A 17616-nucleotide genomic window follows, 5' to 3' on the forward strand; every position below is an offset into this window, starting at 1 on the left:
CCCTGGGCACACCTCCTGCAGCCTGCATGCCCCCCATCCCCACCCCATCCCCTCCTCTCCCACTGCTCCCAGCACGCGGCGGGGCCGTGCCCAGTGCCTGGAGCCCCCAGTGCCATGGGGGGGGGGGGGCAGTTCTGTCACCCTGGGGTGCCAGGAGCGAGGGGAAGAGCAAAGCCATCGGCGCCCGAAGAGGGCGGTTTTACCCTGCCAGTCCTTCAGGGAGACGGCTAAGGGCTGCGGAGGGCATTTTTTTGATCCTGTGCTGAAATTATGAATCACGGCGTAATTGCACAAAATGGATCTCGCGCTCGGGTGGCACCGAAGTTTCAATCAGAGGAGTCGCACGAGTTGGGGAATTTTCATATCAAGAGGCCTTAATGAGCACACATGAAAGACAGGGGAGGCGGGGATGGGAGGCAGGTTCACGCCGAATCCTACAAACAAACACCCCGGAGCTCACGGGCGAGCTGGCCGGACACCCCGCACACCCCGCACGGCCCCAGCTGTGCCCCCACCGAGAGCAGCGGGGCCACGGTGACCGGCGCACGGCTCCGGGGGCAGCCGGATGCTTTCTCCTTCAGAAGATCAAAAGCGAGTAATTTAGGGTTTTTCATCTCAGAATCTAAAGCTGCTCCCCTGCAGGGCGATTTCTGTAATTAGCATTCGCTGAGGCCACGCAAGGTCGGCCCGGCCACGGCTCCCTCCGAGGATGGCCCTGAGGAGCCAGCCCGTGGCCTGGCCTCGCGTCGGTGCCGTGGAGGTGCTGGATCAGCCCCTGCTTCCCACAGCATCTCCAGCGTCTGCCACGCATCCAGCGTGCACCCATTGTGCATCTGCCCTGCATCTGCTCAGCACCCGCTGTGCAGCCCCCGTGTCTCTGCTGTGCATCCATCACGCATCTGTCCTGCACCCGCTGTGCTTCTGCTGTGCTTCTGCTCTGCATCTGCTGCACACCCACCCTGCAACTGCTTTGCATCCTCCGTGCATCCTCTGTGCATCCTCCGTGCATCCTCTGTGTATCTGCCATGAATCCTCTGTGGATCCTCCATGCATCCTCCATGCATTCTCTGTGCAACCATTGTGCATCCTCTGTGCATCCTCTTTGCATCCTCTTTGCATCCTCCGTGCATCCTTTGTGCATCCACCATGCATCCTCCGACATCCTCTGTGCATCCTCCAAGCACCCTCCATGCATTCTCCGTGCAACCATTGTGCATCCTCTGCGCATCCTCTTTGCATCCGTTGTGCATCCACCATGCATCCTCTGTGCATCCTCCAAGCATCCTCTGTGCAACCATTATGCATCCTCTGTGCAAACGTTGTGCACCCACTGTGCATCCCTCCTGCATCCACGTGTATCCACTGTGCATCCTCGCTGCATCCCCGGTGTATCCTCTGTGCACCCGCCGTGTGTCCACCATCCACCATGCACGTAGCGTGCATCCGCCGTGCTTCTGCTGTGCGTCTGCCATACATCTGCTGCACACCCACCCCGCACCCTCTGTGAGCCCACTGTGCATCCGTTGTGCATCTGCTGTGCATCTGCTGCACATCCTCTGCGCGCCCGCCGTGCATCTGCCGCGTGCTCGCTGTGCGCTCGCCGTGCATCCCTCGCACAGCCCCTGCACAGGGGCAGGGCACCCCCTGCTCGTTCTCTGTGCACCCTGCACGCCCCCGCTGTGCATTTGCTGTGCATCCATCCTGCCTCCCCCCTGCACCCGTGGTGTATCAGCCGTTCACGTGCTGCACATCCACCCTGACACCGCCGCGCATCCTCCACGCAGCGCAGCTCCGCAGAGGGCAATGTGAACAGCCACAGAGGACCTGGATCTGCTCTAACTCCTGCACTTCTCCCACCCCATCTGCTCAAAGGGGCCCAATTCGACTCAAAGGGGCCCAATTCGCCGCCCCCCTGCACACGCTGAGGACACATCGGGTGGCAGGGACGAGGCAAGCACAGTGCCCGGTGCCTTCTGCTGTCCCCTGGGTGTCTCTGGGGAGGCTGCAGAGCTGGAAGCACTGCTGGCCATGGGATGGAGAGGACAGAAGCGTGGCTGTCCCACCCCAGCAGGAAAACTGAGCACGGCACACCATCCCCTAGCAGCTCCCCACGTACACCCTGGCAGGCAGGGCCAGATCCAGGGGCACCCAGGGGACCCGCGGTGGTGTCTCCATTGCCCCGAGCCAGCCCAGCTCGTCGCAGAGGATGCGCAGAGCAGGTGGCAGGGAGATGGGGCTGGCAGACCTTGAGCTAACAACTGCTTGAGTCAACCTAAAGCTAACGGGAAACAGACAGAAGGGCAGCGATGTCGGGGGGGGGACACAGACACCCCACCGGGGAGCTGGGGTTCCCATGAGAGCCGTGCTGCGGGCGAGGAGAGAGTTACGTGCACAGGAGGTGCAGCGGCACGGTGCAGGTACCCCAACGGTCTGGGGGGGGGGAACGGTGACACCCAGAGCTGGGGTCACCCCCTCTGCACGTGGCACCCGCAGCCTGAGCCCTTCCTCCTCCTCGCCCTGTCCTCTCCTCCCCGCACTGGCCTGGAGCCTCTGAGCGCAGCGGGTGCTCTGTGCCGCTTCGTGCTTCCTCTGCACTTTCCCTTTCTGCAAGCATCATCTCTGCGCTTTCCTTTTTTTTGCAGGCGTCATTGCCAGGTGCTTTTTGGGGCCACGGCCTTTGCGGTCTTTCTGGGGCACACTCAGCAACCTCACCTGGCACCCTGCAGGATGCAGCCCCCCGCGTGCCATGCCCGGCACAAACAGCTCTCGTTATTGCTTTCCACGCAAATATGAAGGTAAAAGAAGAGGCAAGCGAGCGCTCTCCCACCTGCCCCTGGCCCCAGTGGGGAGAAACATCCGGCACAAGAGGAGATTTAGGGGTCATGGGGAGACGCCACCTCCCAAATTTACGCATTGGCTTCCAAGACAAAGCACCATTCCTGTGGCAACAGCGTGCCACGACCGGCGGTGGCACAGGGCTCTTGTCCACCCCTAGCACACAGCACGGACACCTGGCCATAGGGACACTCAGTGACGCACGAGTGTGGCAATTCCTGTGCCATGGAAAGCCCCCCACCCGCTGCATCTCCCCGCAGCCCTTCGGCGAGGCAGTTGGCACCCTCTGCCATCGTCTGCACCCGCGCCCGCGCCGCGCGCTCCTACCTCTCGCTGCAGCACCAGCTCCTTGGTGAAGTGCGTGGCCTCCTCGCTGAAGGGTTCCCCCTCCTGCACCAGCCCCGGCAGGTTCCTGGCTCCACGGGGACACTCGATACCTGCAGGGGGAAAGGAAAGCGTTGGGAGGGGGCTGCCGTGTACCCGTGCGCCCACCCCGGTGGCCCGGTGGCTGCCCCAACCCCGCGTGGCACGCGGCCGGTGGCTTCGGGCTCTTGGTTGGCAGCAGCGCTGCTCCTTCCCTTTACGGCGGCCGCAGGGCTCGTGCAGCTTCACGGGCTGTAAAACTATATGGGCGAGGAAATGAAAATTGATTCCCCGGCTCCACGCGGCGCAGCCAGAGCAGTGCCAGGCCTCGCTGCTCCCGCCTGGCACCGGGCTTGGCTGCGGGGCTGCCGGCGGCTCATCGTGGGGTGGGACGGGGGCACCCCATGTACCCAAGGGGGCTGCAAAGACCCCCACGCCGGGAGCTGCTCCCTGCACAAATCCTAAATAATCACTGGGCAAGGCAGGGCTGGGGACACAACCCGAAGTGCACACTTGGTGGAGGAAGGCAGCGTGCAAAGACTTTGCCACGGCACCGGCGGTGCCACCTCCAGCCTAGGCGCACCATAACACCCCCTGGACCCCCAGAACCCCCAAAACCCCCAACTGGTGGGCACGGGGCCCGTGCAGAACCCACGACAGCCCCTGGGCCGGGCCAGGGAGGAGCTGGCAGTGCGGGGGGCTCGGTGACAAGCCCACAGGCTGGGGGTAGTGCTGCGCCCCTGTCCCCATCCCCAGTCCTTGTGCCCCTGCCTCGTGCCGGAGGGGGACAGCCCTGGCTGCCTCAAGCACCGAGCCTAATTCCAGGCTGCTCCCATTACCTCTAATAGCCGCCTGCACGATAGCACTGGCTGAGAGCTCCTGATAAGCAGGTATTAATTCTGCCCTATTATTACAGCCGCGCGGGCAGGTCAAGCACCAGCCCTACCCCCCAATCTCGGCAGCCATCGCCGGGAATTGAAATACCGAAAAAAAAAAAAAAAAAGAGGGGAGAGGAGGAGGCCGAGTGCTGCAGGGCTGGATCTCTGGCTCGGTGCAGAGGCCGGGCTGTGCACCACGTGCCCCAGACCCAAACCAAGACCCGGAGCCGCCGTGGCACAGCCGCTGCTCCCTGACTCGGTTTCCCCAGGTGCGGAGGGTGGTGAGAGCCCCGGGGTCCCCTCGTGCAGCACGCTCCCCGAGCCAGGCTGCTCCGCAGCCACAGAGGCGCAGGTTATTAAACGGGGAAGTGCTGCATTATTAATTTTATTTTACATAATTTGCTATTAATGAAGTGCCCAGAGTTACATTTAGCGGCTGCCCGACCCCGTCGGTCTATAACGGGAAAGCGCAGAGCAGCGCTCTGAGGGATGCGGTGAGGCCGGTGCTGGCGTTACCCCAGCTCATGGCACGGCCCCAGGAACCATCGGGGGTGCTCAGCCTGCAGGACCGTGCTGCCGGGGTGCAGGGAGGGTGCTGTGGGGTCCAAGAGCCACCCCACAACACCCTGGGACCGGCACCACAACGGCTGGGGACGGGGCTGTCCCGGCACGGGGGGACCGTGGCACGTGGTGGGATCACCGGGGTGATCAGGGTGCAGGCACGAGAGAAGGGGATGGGATTAAAGCACAGCACGGCCCGGTGCTCCTCACCGTGCAGGACAGACAGACGGACACCAATAATTCATGGCAAGCACGCGGTGAAGCCGGCACCACAAAGGGCAGACCCTGCAGCAAAGCCACGATAGGAACCTGGCCGGTGATTGATCGCCTGAACAGGAATTTTTCTGTTTAGCAGAGCCCCCATCCTTTATCTACGTGCTGTTTCTAATCAAAAAGCCTGCTTAGGGTCAGGAGCAGACCTGGCTGCGGGGCACCTCCCGGCACGGTGCAGGGGGCACCCAGCGCTGCCGGCACGCAGGCGCCGTGCGCCAGCAGCAGCACTTCCAAAATGCTGCTCCTGCACCTTAACCAAGTGCTGACGGGCACGCAGACGCAGCTGGGCCACGGGGGGGGAGCCAGCAGCCACCCTGAGAGAGGGGAGAGCAGCCCCTGAGAGGCTGGGGGGGGCGCGAGCACAGACGATGAGAAGCGCCGACTTAAATCAAGGTTTCCTGCTCGCTGATTTTGCTGGCGATTAAAAGCGGTGATTTGAATCACTCGAAATTAAACCTCTGCACCGTGGGCCGTGATGGGCGAGGAGGGGGCTGGGGGAGGCTGCAGGAGAGGGCTTGCTGGGCCAGGAGGCCATCTGCTCCGAGAAAATATGTGCATTCCTATCCCATCCTCATCCTCATCCTCATCCCCATCCCCATCCCCATCCTCATCCTCATCCTCATCCTCATCCTCATCCTCATCCTCATCCCATCCCCATCCCCATCCCCATCCCCATCCTCATCCTCATCCTCATCCTCATCCTCATCCTCATCCTCATCCTCATCCTCATCCCCATCCCATCCCATCCCATCCCATCCCCACCCCGTTGCCTCCCACCCTCGCCATCACCACGACTGCAGAGCTGGAGCAGGGTGGCAGCCAAAAAAGCCTTTTTTTCCCCTCTTTTCCCTCCCCCCTCTCCTCCGTGCTGTCTCCAAGGGAAGCAAAACATTTCCAGGCAGTCTGGCAGGAGTTTGGCAGTGGTGACACGCAGCAGCCAGCTGCCAGCCCCCCCCAAGAGCCCCCCGAGGATGAGGGGTGCCCCCAGCCCTGCCCGCTCCCCATCCCGGTCCCCGAAGCAGCCCCTGGAGCATCCGCACCCCCTGCCCCAAAAAAACGGGGTAGGAACAGAGGATTTCTGTAAAGGCAGCAGAACTCGGGGTGGGGAGAGTGGGCGATCCAGCGGCTTCGTCAGCGAGCTGAGCACCGGCAGCCCGGCCCCAGGGGGCTCCCCGGGCTGGGGGGGTGTGGGGGCAGGCACGTGAGCAAGCGTGCACCCCCCCTTGTGCGCCGTGCACCTTTTGGGGGCACACGTGAGATCGGTGTGAGGTGTTCGCCAGGGCTCCTGCCTTCGCCAGGAGGATTCTGGCGCCCTTCCTCCTCCTCCTCCTCTGCGCAGCGAGCAGGGGCTGGGGGGAGGGAGCCGCGGCTGTGCGCTAGCAGCCTCCAACAGCGGCGAAAGATGCTTTTTGTGCAGAAAGTGATCTGAAGCAGCAGCCGAGGAAGTGTCCAAGTGCTTAAACCCCAAACACCAATTAGGAGCGCGGCGCTGCCGCAGCCCGGCGCGGGCTCGGGGGGGCCCCCACTGAGCGCTGCATGCACGAGCCCTGCACCCTGCACCAGATGCCACGTTGGGTACGCTCACAGCCCCTGACGCCTCTTGAAACCACACGAGCGAAGCCTGTTTTGGGGGAAAAACAAAAAAAAGGCACCTAGGAAGGATGCGATGAGCGCGTCCAACCCCAGCACTACGCATCCGCCGCGCGGCACGGGGAGGGGGACACCCGGCAGAGATGTGAGCGCAGCCATCAAAGTTGCACAGCTCTTGAGAAAACTAAATAAACCTGAAGACGTGGATCTGATGCTCTTCCCGGGGAGCCGTAATGTATTAATCTGCGCAGATGAGGGATGCAGTTTAAAACACTGCAGCGTGCGGCTGCCGCTGCTTTCCCCCGGGGTCCCGAAATAACTCCGCTACAAATCACTTCTGCTCAGCGCCGCCGGGCAGCAAACCACGGCTGGGGCATGGCAATGATGGGAGCGGCCAGGGCAGGGGGCTGGGGGCTGCTCCAACCCCATCCCTGTCCCCATATCCATGCGGGGACAGGAGGAGGGCAAGGGCTGGGGACAAGCATCACTGCAAACGCCCCCGTGCGCCCCCCAAGCCGTGGGGAGATGCGATGGGGCATCAGCTTGGAATGGTGTTGGACAGACCTTTAGGGGCGCATGAAAACTAACCTAGCACATCCCTCAACAGCTGCCCCATGGGTGCAAAATAAAATTTGTCACGGCACCAGCACGGGCAGCAGAGGGGCAGGCGCCTGCCTGCATCTTGCTGGGGGACCCAGTGCGCCCCCTCTTCCCTTCGCCGTGCTGTCGCCTTCCCCACCGGCACGGCGAGGCAGCGGCAGCGGTGTGAGGTCTCGGCGCCCCGTGCTCCTGCCTGGAGCACTTCTGCCATTGATGAATGCCTGAGATTGATCTCCGGCAGGATTTACAGGGTCTTTGAGAAATAGAAAAGGCGAGCAGAAGGGAGGACAGGAGCCGCGCGGGAGCATCAGTCACCGGAACGGAGCCGCCCGGTAATTGCGGGCAGCGCAGGAGCGAGACCTGAATGTTGAAGCCCCGCGCCAGGACCTCGGTGCACCAGAAGGACGCGAGGTTTGGGGCTGGATCCTGACACGATGCACGTGCCCTGCTCCAGGGGGGCGCAGAGCTGGCCCCCGGGGACGCCCGGTGACGCCGCCGTCCCCTCCCTCTCGTGCGCCGTGCCCGAGCCGCGGCGTCCCGGTGCAGGCGGTGCCCACGGCGCTGGCACGCGCGGCGGCCTCGAGTCGTGATGGCAACTTGGCTGCTGCCGCGCAGCCCGTGTGGGAGCGCGGCGTTATTTTTAACACCAGTCCCTACCAAAATAGAGGCTGTCGGGAACAGGGAAACAGACGGCAGCGGGGAGGCGGGGGGCGGCCGGGCGCAGCCCCAATCGCGCCATCCGCAGCCCGGGTGGGGGGCACGGCTGGGGACCCCCGGTGTGGCACGGTGCCGCCAGGAACGGTGGCAGGAGAGCTAAACACGCGCTGCCCGGGCGCAGGGGCAGGTTGTCGGGTGCTGGGGGGATCCCATTTCTCAGACCCCGGGTTGTGAGGAGCAAAGCGGTGCAAGGGGGGGTGATGGCCCCATTATCAGAGGATCTGTGATAAAACGGGGCTGGGGGCACTCGTCCGATGGGGATGGGAGAATGGCTGTGCAGCCCCTACATCCCATACAGCCCCTTCATACCCTATAGCCTGTACTGCCCCTACATCCCATATAGCCCCTGCATCCCATATATCCCATATAGCCCCTGCATCCCATACAGCCTGTAGAGCCCCTATATCTCAAATAGCCCCTAAACATCCCGTACAGCCTGTACAGCCCAGCTCATACAGCTGATTTATCCCATACAGCTCGTACAGCCCGTATATCCCATAAACCCATCAGGTCATACAGCCCATAAGGCTCATATATCCTGTACACTCATCAGGTCATACAGCCCATATATCCCATACAGCCCATATAGCCCATACATCTGCAGCATTTGGGGTCTCCGCATTGCCATCCTGCACACCTGCAACATCTGGGGTCATTGCATCCTCACCCCATTCACCTGGAGAATTTGGGGTCACCACATCCCAACCCCACACACCTGCAGCATCTGGGGACACTGCATCCGGACACTACAGGGCCATAGCATTTGGGGTCACTGCATCCTGACACCGTGGGCCCACAGCATTTGGGGTCACCACATCCCCACCCCACACACCTGCAGCACCTGGGGTCACCACATCCTGACGCTGCGGGGCCACAGCATTTGGGGTCACCATTTCGGGGCTCAGTTCCCAGCTCCACCCCGTGGCTGCGCAGCCCCACGTGAGACAAAAAAATGAGGCAATGCCAAAAATCGGGTAAAAATGCATCAGCTGCACGGGGCATGAAGCTAGGAAGGGCTCCGGGGTGTCTCCAGTCCCATGCCACCCATGGTGTGTCAGAGCGAGGTCTGGAGTGTGCGCAACCTCCGCAGGCTGCAGCCGTGCCCTGAAGCTCAGGGAGAAACCTCATTTTTGCCCTTTTTCCCCTAAAAGCACCAACACACCCTGACACAGTGGGGCTGCAGACGGGCTGTGCTCACCCAGCATCCAGATGCCCCCGGGACCCCGCAGTGCCTGGACGGGGACCCCACATCCCGCGGTGTCACCGGTGAGCTACGGCCACTCCAACAGGAGATGTCACGCTGAGGGGGGGGCGAGACCCTTGCCAAGGGGGTATCGGCTGCAGCTCAGCCCCCCCGGCACAGATAAACACCGTGACCCCCACCCCACCTCGTAAATACGGCGCCGCGCTGTCGCCTCGGCACGATTTAGGGCCCCGACCCTCGGCGCCCTGCTGCACGCTGACAGCGCCGTGCCGGGGCGCAGGAGCCTCGGGGTGAGCCCCCCCTCTGCTGGATCCCTCCCGCTGGCGCTGCCGTGGGCCCCCGCACCCCGAAGGCGGCGTCAGGCTCCGGAGTCTGGCTGGGGAAGCGGAGCGCGGGATTAAATTAGTGCCTCTGTATTTGCACATATTTATAGCGCGCCGACGTATATATTTTAGCTGGGAAGACGGCGTGAGGCTCCCTGGAGAACATCCCCGAAGTCACATTGACAGGGGACCTGTCTTCGCTTCATGATGCTCATTTGCATTTGACTTTAAAAAAAAAAAAAAAAATTAAAAATGAAGGCGGCTTTGAGGAATCGCGGGGATTTGTCCCGTTTTTGGGACAAAACCCACGCCGCCGGGCAGCGGGGCCGGGGCAGCTCCGGCTGCGGCAGCGCCACGCTGAGAGGAGAAAGCCTTCAGTGGTTCCTGCCAAAACCGAAGGAAATGGGAAAAAAAAGGAGTGTGTGTGCACGGGGAAAGCCCACCCTGGCTCGCTGCCGCCCCATGCCCCTCGTCTCTCATTATTTTACGAGGCAATTACTTCGGCAATTAGCCAACGGCCGCACCGTGCCGGGGCAATGCAGCAGCCCCGGGGGCGATGCTGGGACCTGCGCCCCGGTTGTGGTGCTGGGACCAGTGCCCCAGTTGTGGTGCTGGGACACTTGCCCCGGTTGTGCCGTGCCAGCAGCCAGGGGAAGAAAACAAATTGCCAAATTTGTCAAAATTGTCAAAGCAGGGGTGGTGCACAGAAGGATCACTGGCACCGGGCCCTCCCCATGGCACGGCTGGGAGCGAATTTGGCCCCTGCAGCCTCGTGCCCCGGCCCCAAGCTCACTGCATCCCCCCCCCCCGTGCCGAAATCCCTGGCCTGGGAAGCCGCCAGCCCCCGCAGCCGCCTGGCCTTTCGTTAGCTGCTCGGCTGAATAATTGATCAGGCTGCACGGGGCTCATTAGGGGCGGGGATGCTTCAATAACCGAGTTTGGCTTACGCAGGGTGAAAGTTTAACTTCCCGGCGCCGGGAGCGAGGAGGGAGCGCCCGTTTGGGATCTGGGGGTGGCCACAGGGGACCCTCTGCTCCTGCCAGGGGTGGGCCGGGGCGAGGAGGCTGCCAAGCAGTCCTAATTACGCAGCTCTAATTAATATGTGGAAGGACAGGGAAAGCACAGCAGGCGTGGTGGTGATCGGGTGCCGGCACGTGCCAACGGGTGCCGGGGAATTCCCGTTCCCACCGCAGCCCTCCCGGCGTCACCTCCCACCCCTGGGTCCTGCGGAGCCTCCCACCCTGACCGGGGTCACCCCTGCCCCCCTCCCCAGCAGAGGTGGCGCGTTGTCTTCCACGCTAATTGGCACTCTACCTGCCTCTTTAGCCTGTAATTAATGTCTACAAGTTGATTAGAGAGCTGGAGCTGGGGAAGTGTCCCCGGAGAGGTGCCGGGAGGAGGAAGAACTGCAGATCCCTGGTGCCGCAGGGATCAGGAGGGGACCGGGGAGCACCCGTGAGTGTTTCTGGCAGCACCACGAGCCCAGCGCAGCTGAGGCTCTGGGATGGGCAGCACGGGGTGAATCTGTGCAATGTGGGGTGATGCTGTGGAAATTGGGGTGATGCTGTGGAAATTGGGGTGATCCCGTGCCACGCAGGACGATCCCGTGCAGCGTGGATGCAGAGGCTGCTGTGCGCAGCCACATCTCCCCTGGCAACACGGCACCCACGGCACCGAACACCCCAAAACCTTCACTCCCAGCCCGGCCCCTTGCTTCGCAGGGTGGTGACACCCCCCCCCCACGGCTCGTTATTCCCAGCCCTCTAATTGAGCTGTCTGCCGAAGGGCAATGTGGAGGTGGCGAGGGAGGTGGCCGGGGTGACTCAGCCGCGGCAGGAGGCGAGCGGCGCACCCTGCGCGCAGCGGCACCCCCAGGGCTCCGGGGACCCTGCGGGGGCTCGGGGCCGCCTGTGCCAGGGGAGGGTCACGACTTTGGGAACTTTTCGGAGCCCGGGCACCCCCAGCAAGGCGACAGCCCGTCGGTCTCCACAGCAACGGGGATTAAATATAACTTGCAGCGAGCGCGCTCCCCCCGGAGCCATCCATCCATCGCCCGGCCGCCGGAGCGGCCCCCCCGCCTGCTCCCATTTGATTTAAAACCCACCCAACCAAGCCAGAGCCCCTGACCTGCAGCGAGGGGCTGGGAACGCCATGTGGGATGGCAATGGGAAGGGATGGGAGCACCCCAAGCATCCCACCAGGCCCACAGGAGCCCCCCGACCTCGCCAAGGGAAGGGTTTAATTGCCACAGCGGTGCAGAGCTGAGCTCATGGTTCGGGTGTGCCAGCCCCGTGCATGCATCCAGCAGCACCAACATGAGGAGGAAGAGGCCAGGGTGTGCATGAGGGCCGGGAATCACAAATTCCCAGGGAATGGCAATGCAAGCAGTGGGAGTGAGGGTCCCAGGCCCCCTCCCCAGCCCCTGGTGTGCGGGGAGCGCTCGGAGGCAGCCGTCGGGATTCCCGCATGCGAAGCGCAGCCGAGCCCGACGGCAGCCTTCCGCAAGAGAAATATTTAAATATCACGAAATTCCTCCTCCCGAGCACGTGGGAGTTTTATCGCTTCTTAAAATTTTAATGTATCAGTCGCAGGCAAGGGGGAGTCTCATTTCCCTGTCTTTTGCAGCTGACTTTAAGAATGGTTAATTATAAATAAGGCAGCGCGACTATTTATACGCACAAGCGCAAGGAGAAGGACAGGTTTAGGACGCGCTTCCCACGCGGCAGGAGCCAGCCGGGAGCGCGGGGGGCCCCGATCCTGCGCCCTGGCAGAGCGGGGCTGGGGACCTTCGCCCCTCCGGGTGGCAGCGGGGACGTGCCACCGCCGGGAGCGCATGGTGTGACATCACGGCACGTCGCGTGACATCACGTCGTGTGACATCACATCGTGTGCCATCGCACCACGTCGAGCTGTGTGACATCCCATCGCATCGCCGTGGGGCTTTTGGTCCCCGGGGGGCAGCGGCGCAGCAGTGGCCGCTGGGGTGGCCACGTCCTGCAGCGGGGTGGCCCAAGGGGATGGGGACAAGGAGCCGGGGCACAGGCAAGGGCAGCACCCATGTGTGCAGGGCTCTGGGAGCTGCTCCCGGACCAGCCACGGTCCCTCCTGCTCCCAAAACGCTCTCAGAAGCCCCAGCAGAAGGGAAGGGGCGGCTCTGGGGGAGCCCAGGCTCAGCAAGCACCCGCACATCTCCGGCACTGCGGGAGCGATGGGACAGCCGGGGACCATCCCAGCGCCGTCCCCTGGGGAAGACCCCTCGGGTGGGAGCGGCAGGAGCTGTTGCTTACAGCAGCCGCGGTGTTGTTATCCCCATATACGGTCTATTTATACGCTTATTGAATTTTTCATAACCGAGTTGTGAACGATCAGCGTTCAGGGTCATCCTTCATATGCGGTTATTGCCATAGAAACCGGAGCGAGAGCGAAGCCGCCCCACATCGGCTCCCATGGAGGCACCGCGAGCACGCAGCACGGGCTGCCGGGGCTCCACGGGCTGCCCCGCGGCCTTCCTCACCCTCCTCATCCTCCTTGACCTCCTCCTGGAGCCACACATCACTGCCTGCCCTGTACCCACATCCCAGGAAGGTGGCGGGTCCAAACGCTCCCGGAGCACGGCCATGGGGTGAAGGGCGGCTGCGATGTGCTGGCGAAGGAGGCTGAGCCCTGGTGGCACCGCGCACTGCAAGCGGGACCGTTTTGGAGGGGGAGCTCTGCAGTTTTTGTAGGACCTACCAGAACAACCACCATGTGCACGCCAAGACGTGCACCCTCCTGGTGCACCACAACTCTGGGGCGAAGCATCTCAGCTTCCCCACCCCTGTCCCCCAGCAGTGGGCACAGCCCAGGTGCCACCCTTGGGGACGCAGGACGGAGAGCAGCAGCAACGCCAAGACGTGCAGGAACCTCCCAAATCCCAGCCCCAAATCTGAGCTCGGGGAGAGGGCAGGGACAAGCACCCCAGGAGCACCAACTCTCCAGCCAGCTCCAATTAGTGCTGCCCCGCTCAATTAAACCCTCGTGCGCCCTAGCAGCAGGGGACGGGGTGCAGGGGGCAGAGGCATTTTCGGGAGCTCCGTGCGTGTCCCCGGAGCCGTCCCCGGCGTGGCGCGGCGCGGCGGCTCACCTGCCAGCAGGAAGGTGATGAGGCAGGTCTCCTTGGGCATGAAGAGCTTCAGGCGGGACCCGCTGAAGACGTACTCCACCACGGCCTCGGAGCGGCCGGCGCGCTGCAGGAAGGGCAGGAACTGCTTCGCCTTCTGGGTGTCCTGCGGAGAGAAGGGGGGTCAGCGCGCCGCGCCGCTCCCACAGCCCCCCCATGGCACCGGTGCTCTGGGGACAACGTTTTAACCCCCCCCACACCCCATATGGGGAGTGGGATGAGGGATGTGGGCACAGCTCGGGCGGCTTCCAGCCCACGCTGCGCCCTCCCCTCGCTGGTACCCACGGCCCCAACATCATCAGGGGAATGAGGCCAAATCCTGCTCCATCCTAACGGAGCACCCTGCAGGACCCCCTAGGACCCCCTCCCATCAGTCCTGTCCACCCAAAAGGGCTGGATCCATGCTAAGTAGCTCGGGCACAAGTTGGGCTCAGTGCTCACGGAGCCCCCCCCACACTTTGAAGCTGCGGCCTCGGCCGAGATCGCCGCCACCGGCGCGTTTCGGAGGCACGGCGCGCCGTGCCACGAGCTCCTGATTTATTCACCCGGGGAAGAAAAGTCAAAGCCAAGCAGCTCCTAAAATAAAACACAGCCAGGTGGCTTTGTATTTCACTCCGGCCTTAATTTAGAAAAATGAGCTGCGGAGGGAAGGGAGGGAGCTTGCCACAGCCCAAACCCCGCGCCTCCTCCGTCGAACCCGGACCCAAAGGAGCACGGCCGCGCTGTGCCGGCAGCTGCAGCATCCACGCCTGAACCACGGCGCCGTGGGGAGGGAAGGGATGTGGGTCTGTGGAATGCAGGCTCGGGGCTACGGTGGGAGCAGGGGTGGCTGCTGCTGGGGTTGTGGCAGGGCAGGTGGGGGCAGAGACGCCCCCAGGTCTCGCTGTGGTGTGGCTGTGGCGCTCGACGCTGAGTGGCTCCGCGCCACGTGCGCCACGGGCACCGCACGGGCCTGGGGAGGGCGCTCAGCAGATGTGCAGTCAAGAAGTTAATGCAACACATGTAAGTGCAATCTGCACGCAAAGGAAAACCACATTACCCCATGTTAACCACTTAGGCCGAACATATGCAAATCTAAAATGGGAGCCGCTAATGAAGGCTACTAATTAGCGGTAATCACTATGCAGTCACGATTTGATTAGCTGAGGGAAAAACGAGCTGCGTGAAGGAGCCCACCGGCAGCTCCGTCGTCCCACAGGTGCCAGGTGGGGAAGCCCCCGTGCCCTGGGGAGGGCGGTGGGGCAGCGAGGAAGAGCACGGCAGCAAGGATGCTGCGGGCCGGCACCACGCGCCTGCCGCTGCCAGCATCCGTGGGGCGCGGCGGTGTTCAAACGTGCTGGAGGATGACCTTAAAAATCCACAAGGATTTTGCATAACACAAAGCAGCTCTTCCGCAAGAAGGGAAGAGGCGTGCAGGCGCTGGTGGTTAATGTGGAATAATAAGTGGGGAGCGGCAGTCACCGCCGGCAGCGGAGGCACCGGAGTGCCAGGGCAGCAGGGAGAGGCCAGTCGGTCCTGGGGCTCCACTGATGCAGGGGGATCTGCGCTGCTTGGAGCTCAGCCGTGCTTCCCCGAGCTGCTCCTGATCCCTCCTCGCTCGCCAGAATGGATGTGGTGAGGTTTGGGCACCCATGGTACCAGGAGGAGAGAGACCGGGTTCAGGCACGGAGCTGCAGCACCAAACCGAGACCCCCGCCTGCACCATGGACACGGGGAGGCAGCACCAAACGCTGGGGGTACCGAGACCACCTCCTGCACCACAGTGCTCCCCCTCTGCTGTTCCCCTCCAGACAGCACCACTGCCAAAAAATGTGCTCAGTGGGACAGGAGCAGGGAATCTGATGGGGGAGATGGGCCCTGAAAACACCGAGTGGAGAGCGAGGGCACCACGGCTGGGACAGGAAAAGGAGCTTGGGGATGTGTCCGAGCCTCATGGCATGGGCACCCAGAGCTACAGCACCCCTGGGAAGGAAACCTTGGGTGCTGCCACGGGATGCCCATGTGCATGGCCGAGCATCCAGCACCAAGAGCAGGGCCGGATCCGTCCCTTGTCCGGAGGGCTGGCAGTGATTCCCGGGAGTGAATTTTGGGAGCGCTCGGGGCGGCTCTGGCTCCCCGGCACCGCGCACCAGCCCGGCACGGTGGCAGCGGCGGGCGCGTGACGCCGCGGCTGGCGGCCTTTGGGACGGGAGCAGCTGCTGCAGAGCTCGTGGCCGCCCAGCCCAGCCGGTGGCAGCGATCTGAAGGACACGCCGTGCGTCCTTTGCAGGAGGAAGGCGGGAGGAACGGACACGGACACGGAGCATCCTCCGCCGGCAGGACCCCGCGGGCACCTCGGGGCCGGCTGGAGCAGGGTGCTGCAGCTGGGGAGCGGCTTCCAGGGTACCCACAACACCCCCCAGGGCACTTAAATGAGCCAGGATTGCTTTCTGAGCCCCACGGTCTAGTCTCGGCGCCTAAATCCCATCCTTCCTAAATCCCTTCCTTCCTAAATGCCATCCTTCCTAAATCCCATCCTCTCCCTGCACGTGGAGCCACCCCCTGCACCCTGCGCACTGTTTCTGCGCTTGCTCCAAGCAAACACCTCCCCGCTCGCCTCTCCCAACTACCACATTGTGCCAGCTCGGCTCTGCCAATGCCCCCTCCTGCTCCTGCAACCCCACCGGGAACCCCTCCCGGGCTGCAGACCCCGTGGTCAGGCCCAGGAGCTGCACGGGGTCAGGGCTCCCAGCCCCAAAACCTCGCAGCCCCCCACCCGCAGCGCTGCGGACACTGGGCTGCTCGGCACAAATTCGGATGGGGAAGGGCAGCGATGGCACCAGAGCCGGGCAGGATCCATCCCCCACCACCGAGATCCATCCCCACGGAGCAGGGACCCCAGCCCCGCTCATCCCCCAGGGCAGGAGCCGCCCCCTCCTCATCCCCACTATTATTTTAACGCTTCCAGCGTTTAATTAGCTGGGGATCGAAGGAAAATTATGCATAAATACAGCGAGGAAAAATATCCTCGTAACTCCACTTTTATGTGAAGCGCTGCCAATTATGCAAAATTATTCAAGGACTCTGCCCAAGGACGGGAGGCTTCCAGGCGGCCGCACGCTCGCCCTCATGCCCGTGCCGGAGCGCGCGCCGTGTAAGGGGAGAGGCGAGCTGGTGCAGGTTTGTCTTGCACGGGCTGAATTATTTAACGAGCTGCTCCGGAGTAGAACCACGCTGCTTTGAGGTGCCCGTGAGCCCGGCTGGATGCCGGGAAGGGGGAGGAAGGAGAGCCGGCCTCTCCCCGCTGCACGGAGGGGAGGATGAGGAAGAGGGAGGATGAGGGAGAGGGGCTGCCCGAGCGCATCCCCATGCACTGAGCCCCTGAGATGTCCCCGGGCAGGACCAGGGGAGGTGGCTGGGGTGACAGCGGGGGGGCTGCGTCCTTCCCATGGGGCTGTGGAGGTTGGAGCTGTGGGATCAGCTCGCGGGGTGCTCAGGGGATTTTTGGGAACACGGCTGCACCCCGCTGAGCTTGGGTGCCAGTGATGGGAACGCCGATGCGCCCGGCCAACGCCGTTTCTCCTGGCTGAAGAAGCAAGCCAGCAACGCCAGCCTGGGGCAGGACGGACGGACGGACAGACATCAGGACGGCCCCTGCTGACCGGAGCACCCAGGGGTCTCCAGAAAGCAGCAAACCTCGCCCAGCAGCGGGACTGCAAAGGAGGCCACCGCAGAGGCGAGCGTGGGCGAGGCGGCATTATCAGCGCTGCTGCACTTCCCTCTTCGCTTTTTTTTTTTTTTTTCTTTTTGCCTTTTGCCTTTGCTTTCCGTGCAGCCTGCAGCACCGCGGGCTCATCTGGAGGGGGGCTGCTTCAGGAGGCCGGGGTGCGCCCTTGGGGTGCGCTCAGAGCCCCCTTCTCCCCTGGTTTGGGACATGGGGGCCGGGGCACACCAGGGCGGCCACAACCCAATGGGGAAAGGGCAGGAGAGTGGGCTGGAGCTGGGGGATCTGGGTGAAATTCGGCAGCCTGTGGCCAAATGAGGTCCCGTGAGCCTCGTGCTGGGAGCCAGGGCAAAGCAGAGCCGGGATGCAGCAGCTCCACGGGACGGGAATGGGGCTGAACCCTGTGGTGC

General features: G+C 63.2%; 1 protein-coding gene across 2 annotated transcripts in view; it reads right to left on the reverse strand.

Annotated features, from left to right (window-relative positions):
- The window catches only part of SND1 (staphylococcal nuclease and tudor domain containing 1), a 280994-nt gene that overhangs the window by 193981 nt on the left and 69397 nt on the right, over positions 1–17616 (reverse strand). For both annotated transcript variants that reach the window (XM_084504489.1, XM_084504488.1), the window contains exons 15-16: positions 13468–13609; positions 3163–3272 (exon numbers count right to left, since the gene is read on the reverse strand). In XM_084504489.1, coding sequence (XP_084360615.1) covers positions 3163–3272; positions 13468–13609 — 252 coding nt within the window. The remainder of the gene's footprint in view (positions 1–3162; positions 3273–13467; positions 13610–17616) is intronic.

This window comes from Aythya ferina (genome assembly GCF_964211825.1).
Source record: "Aythya ferina genome assembly, chromosome: 1".
Classification (NCBI taxonomy): domain Eukaryota; kingdom Metazoa; phylum Chordata; class Aves; order Anseriformes; family Anatidae; genus Aythya; species Aythya ferina.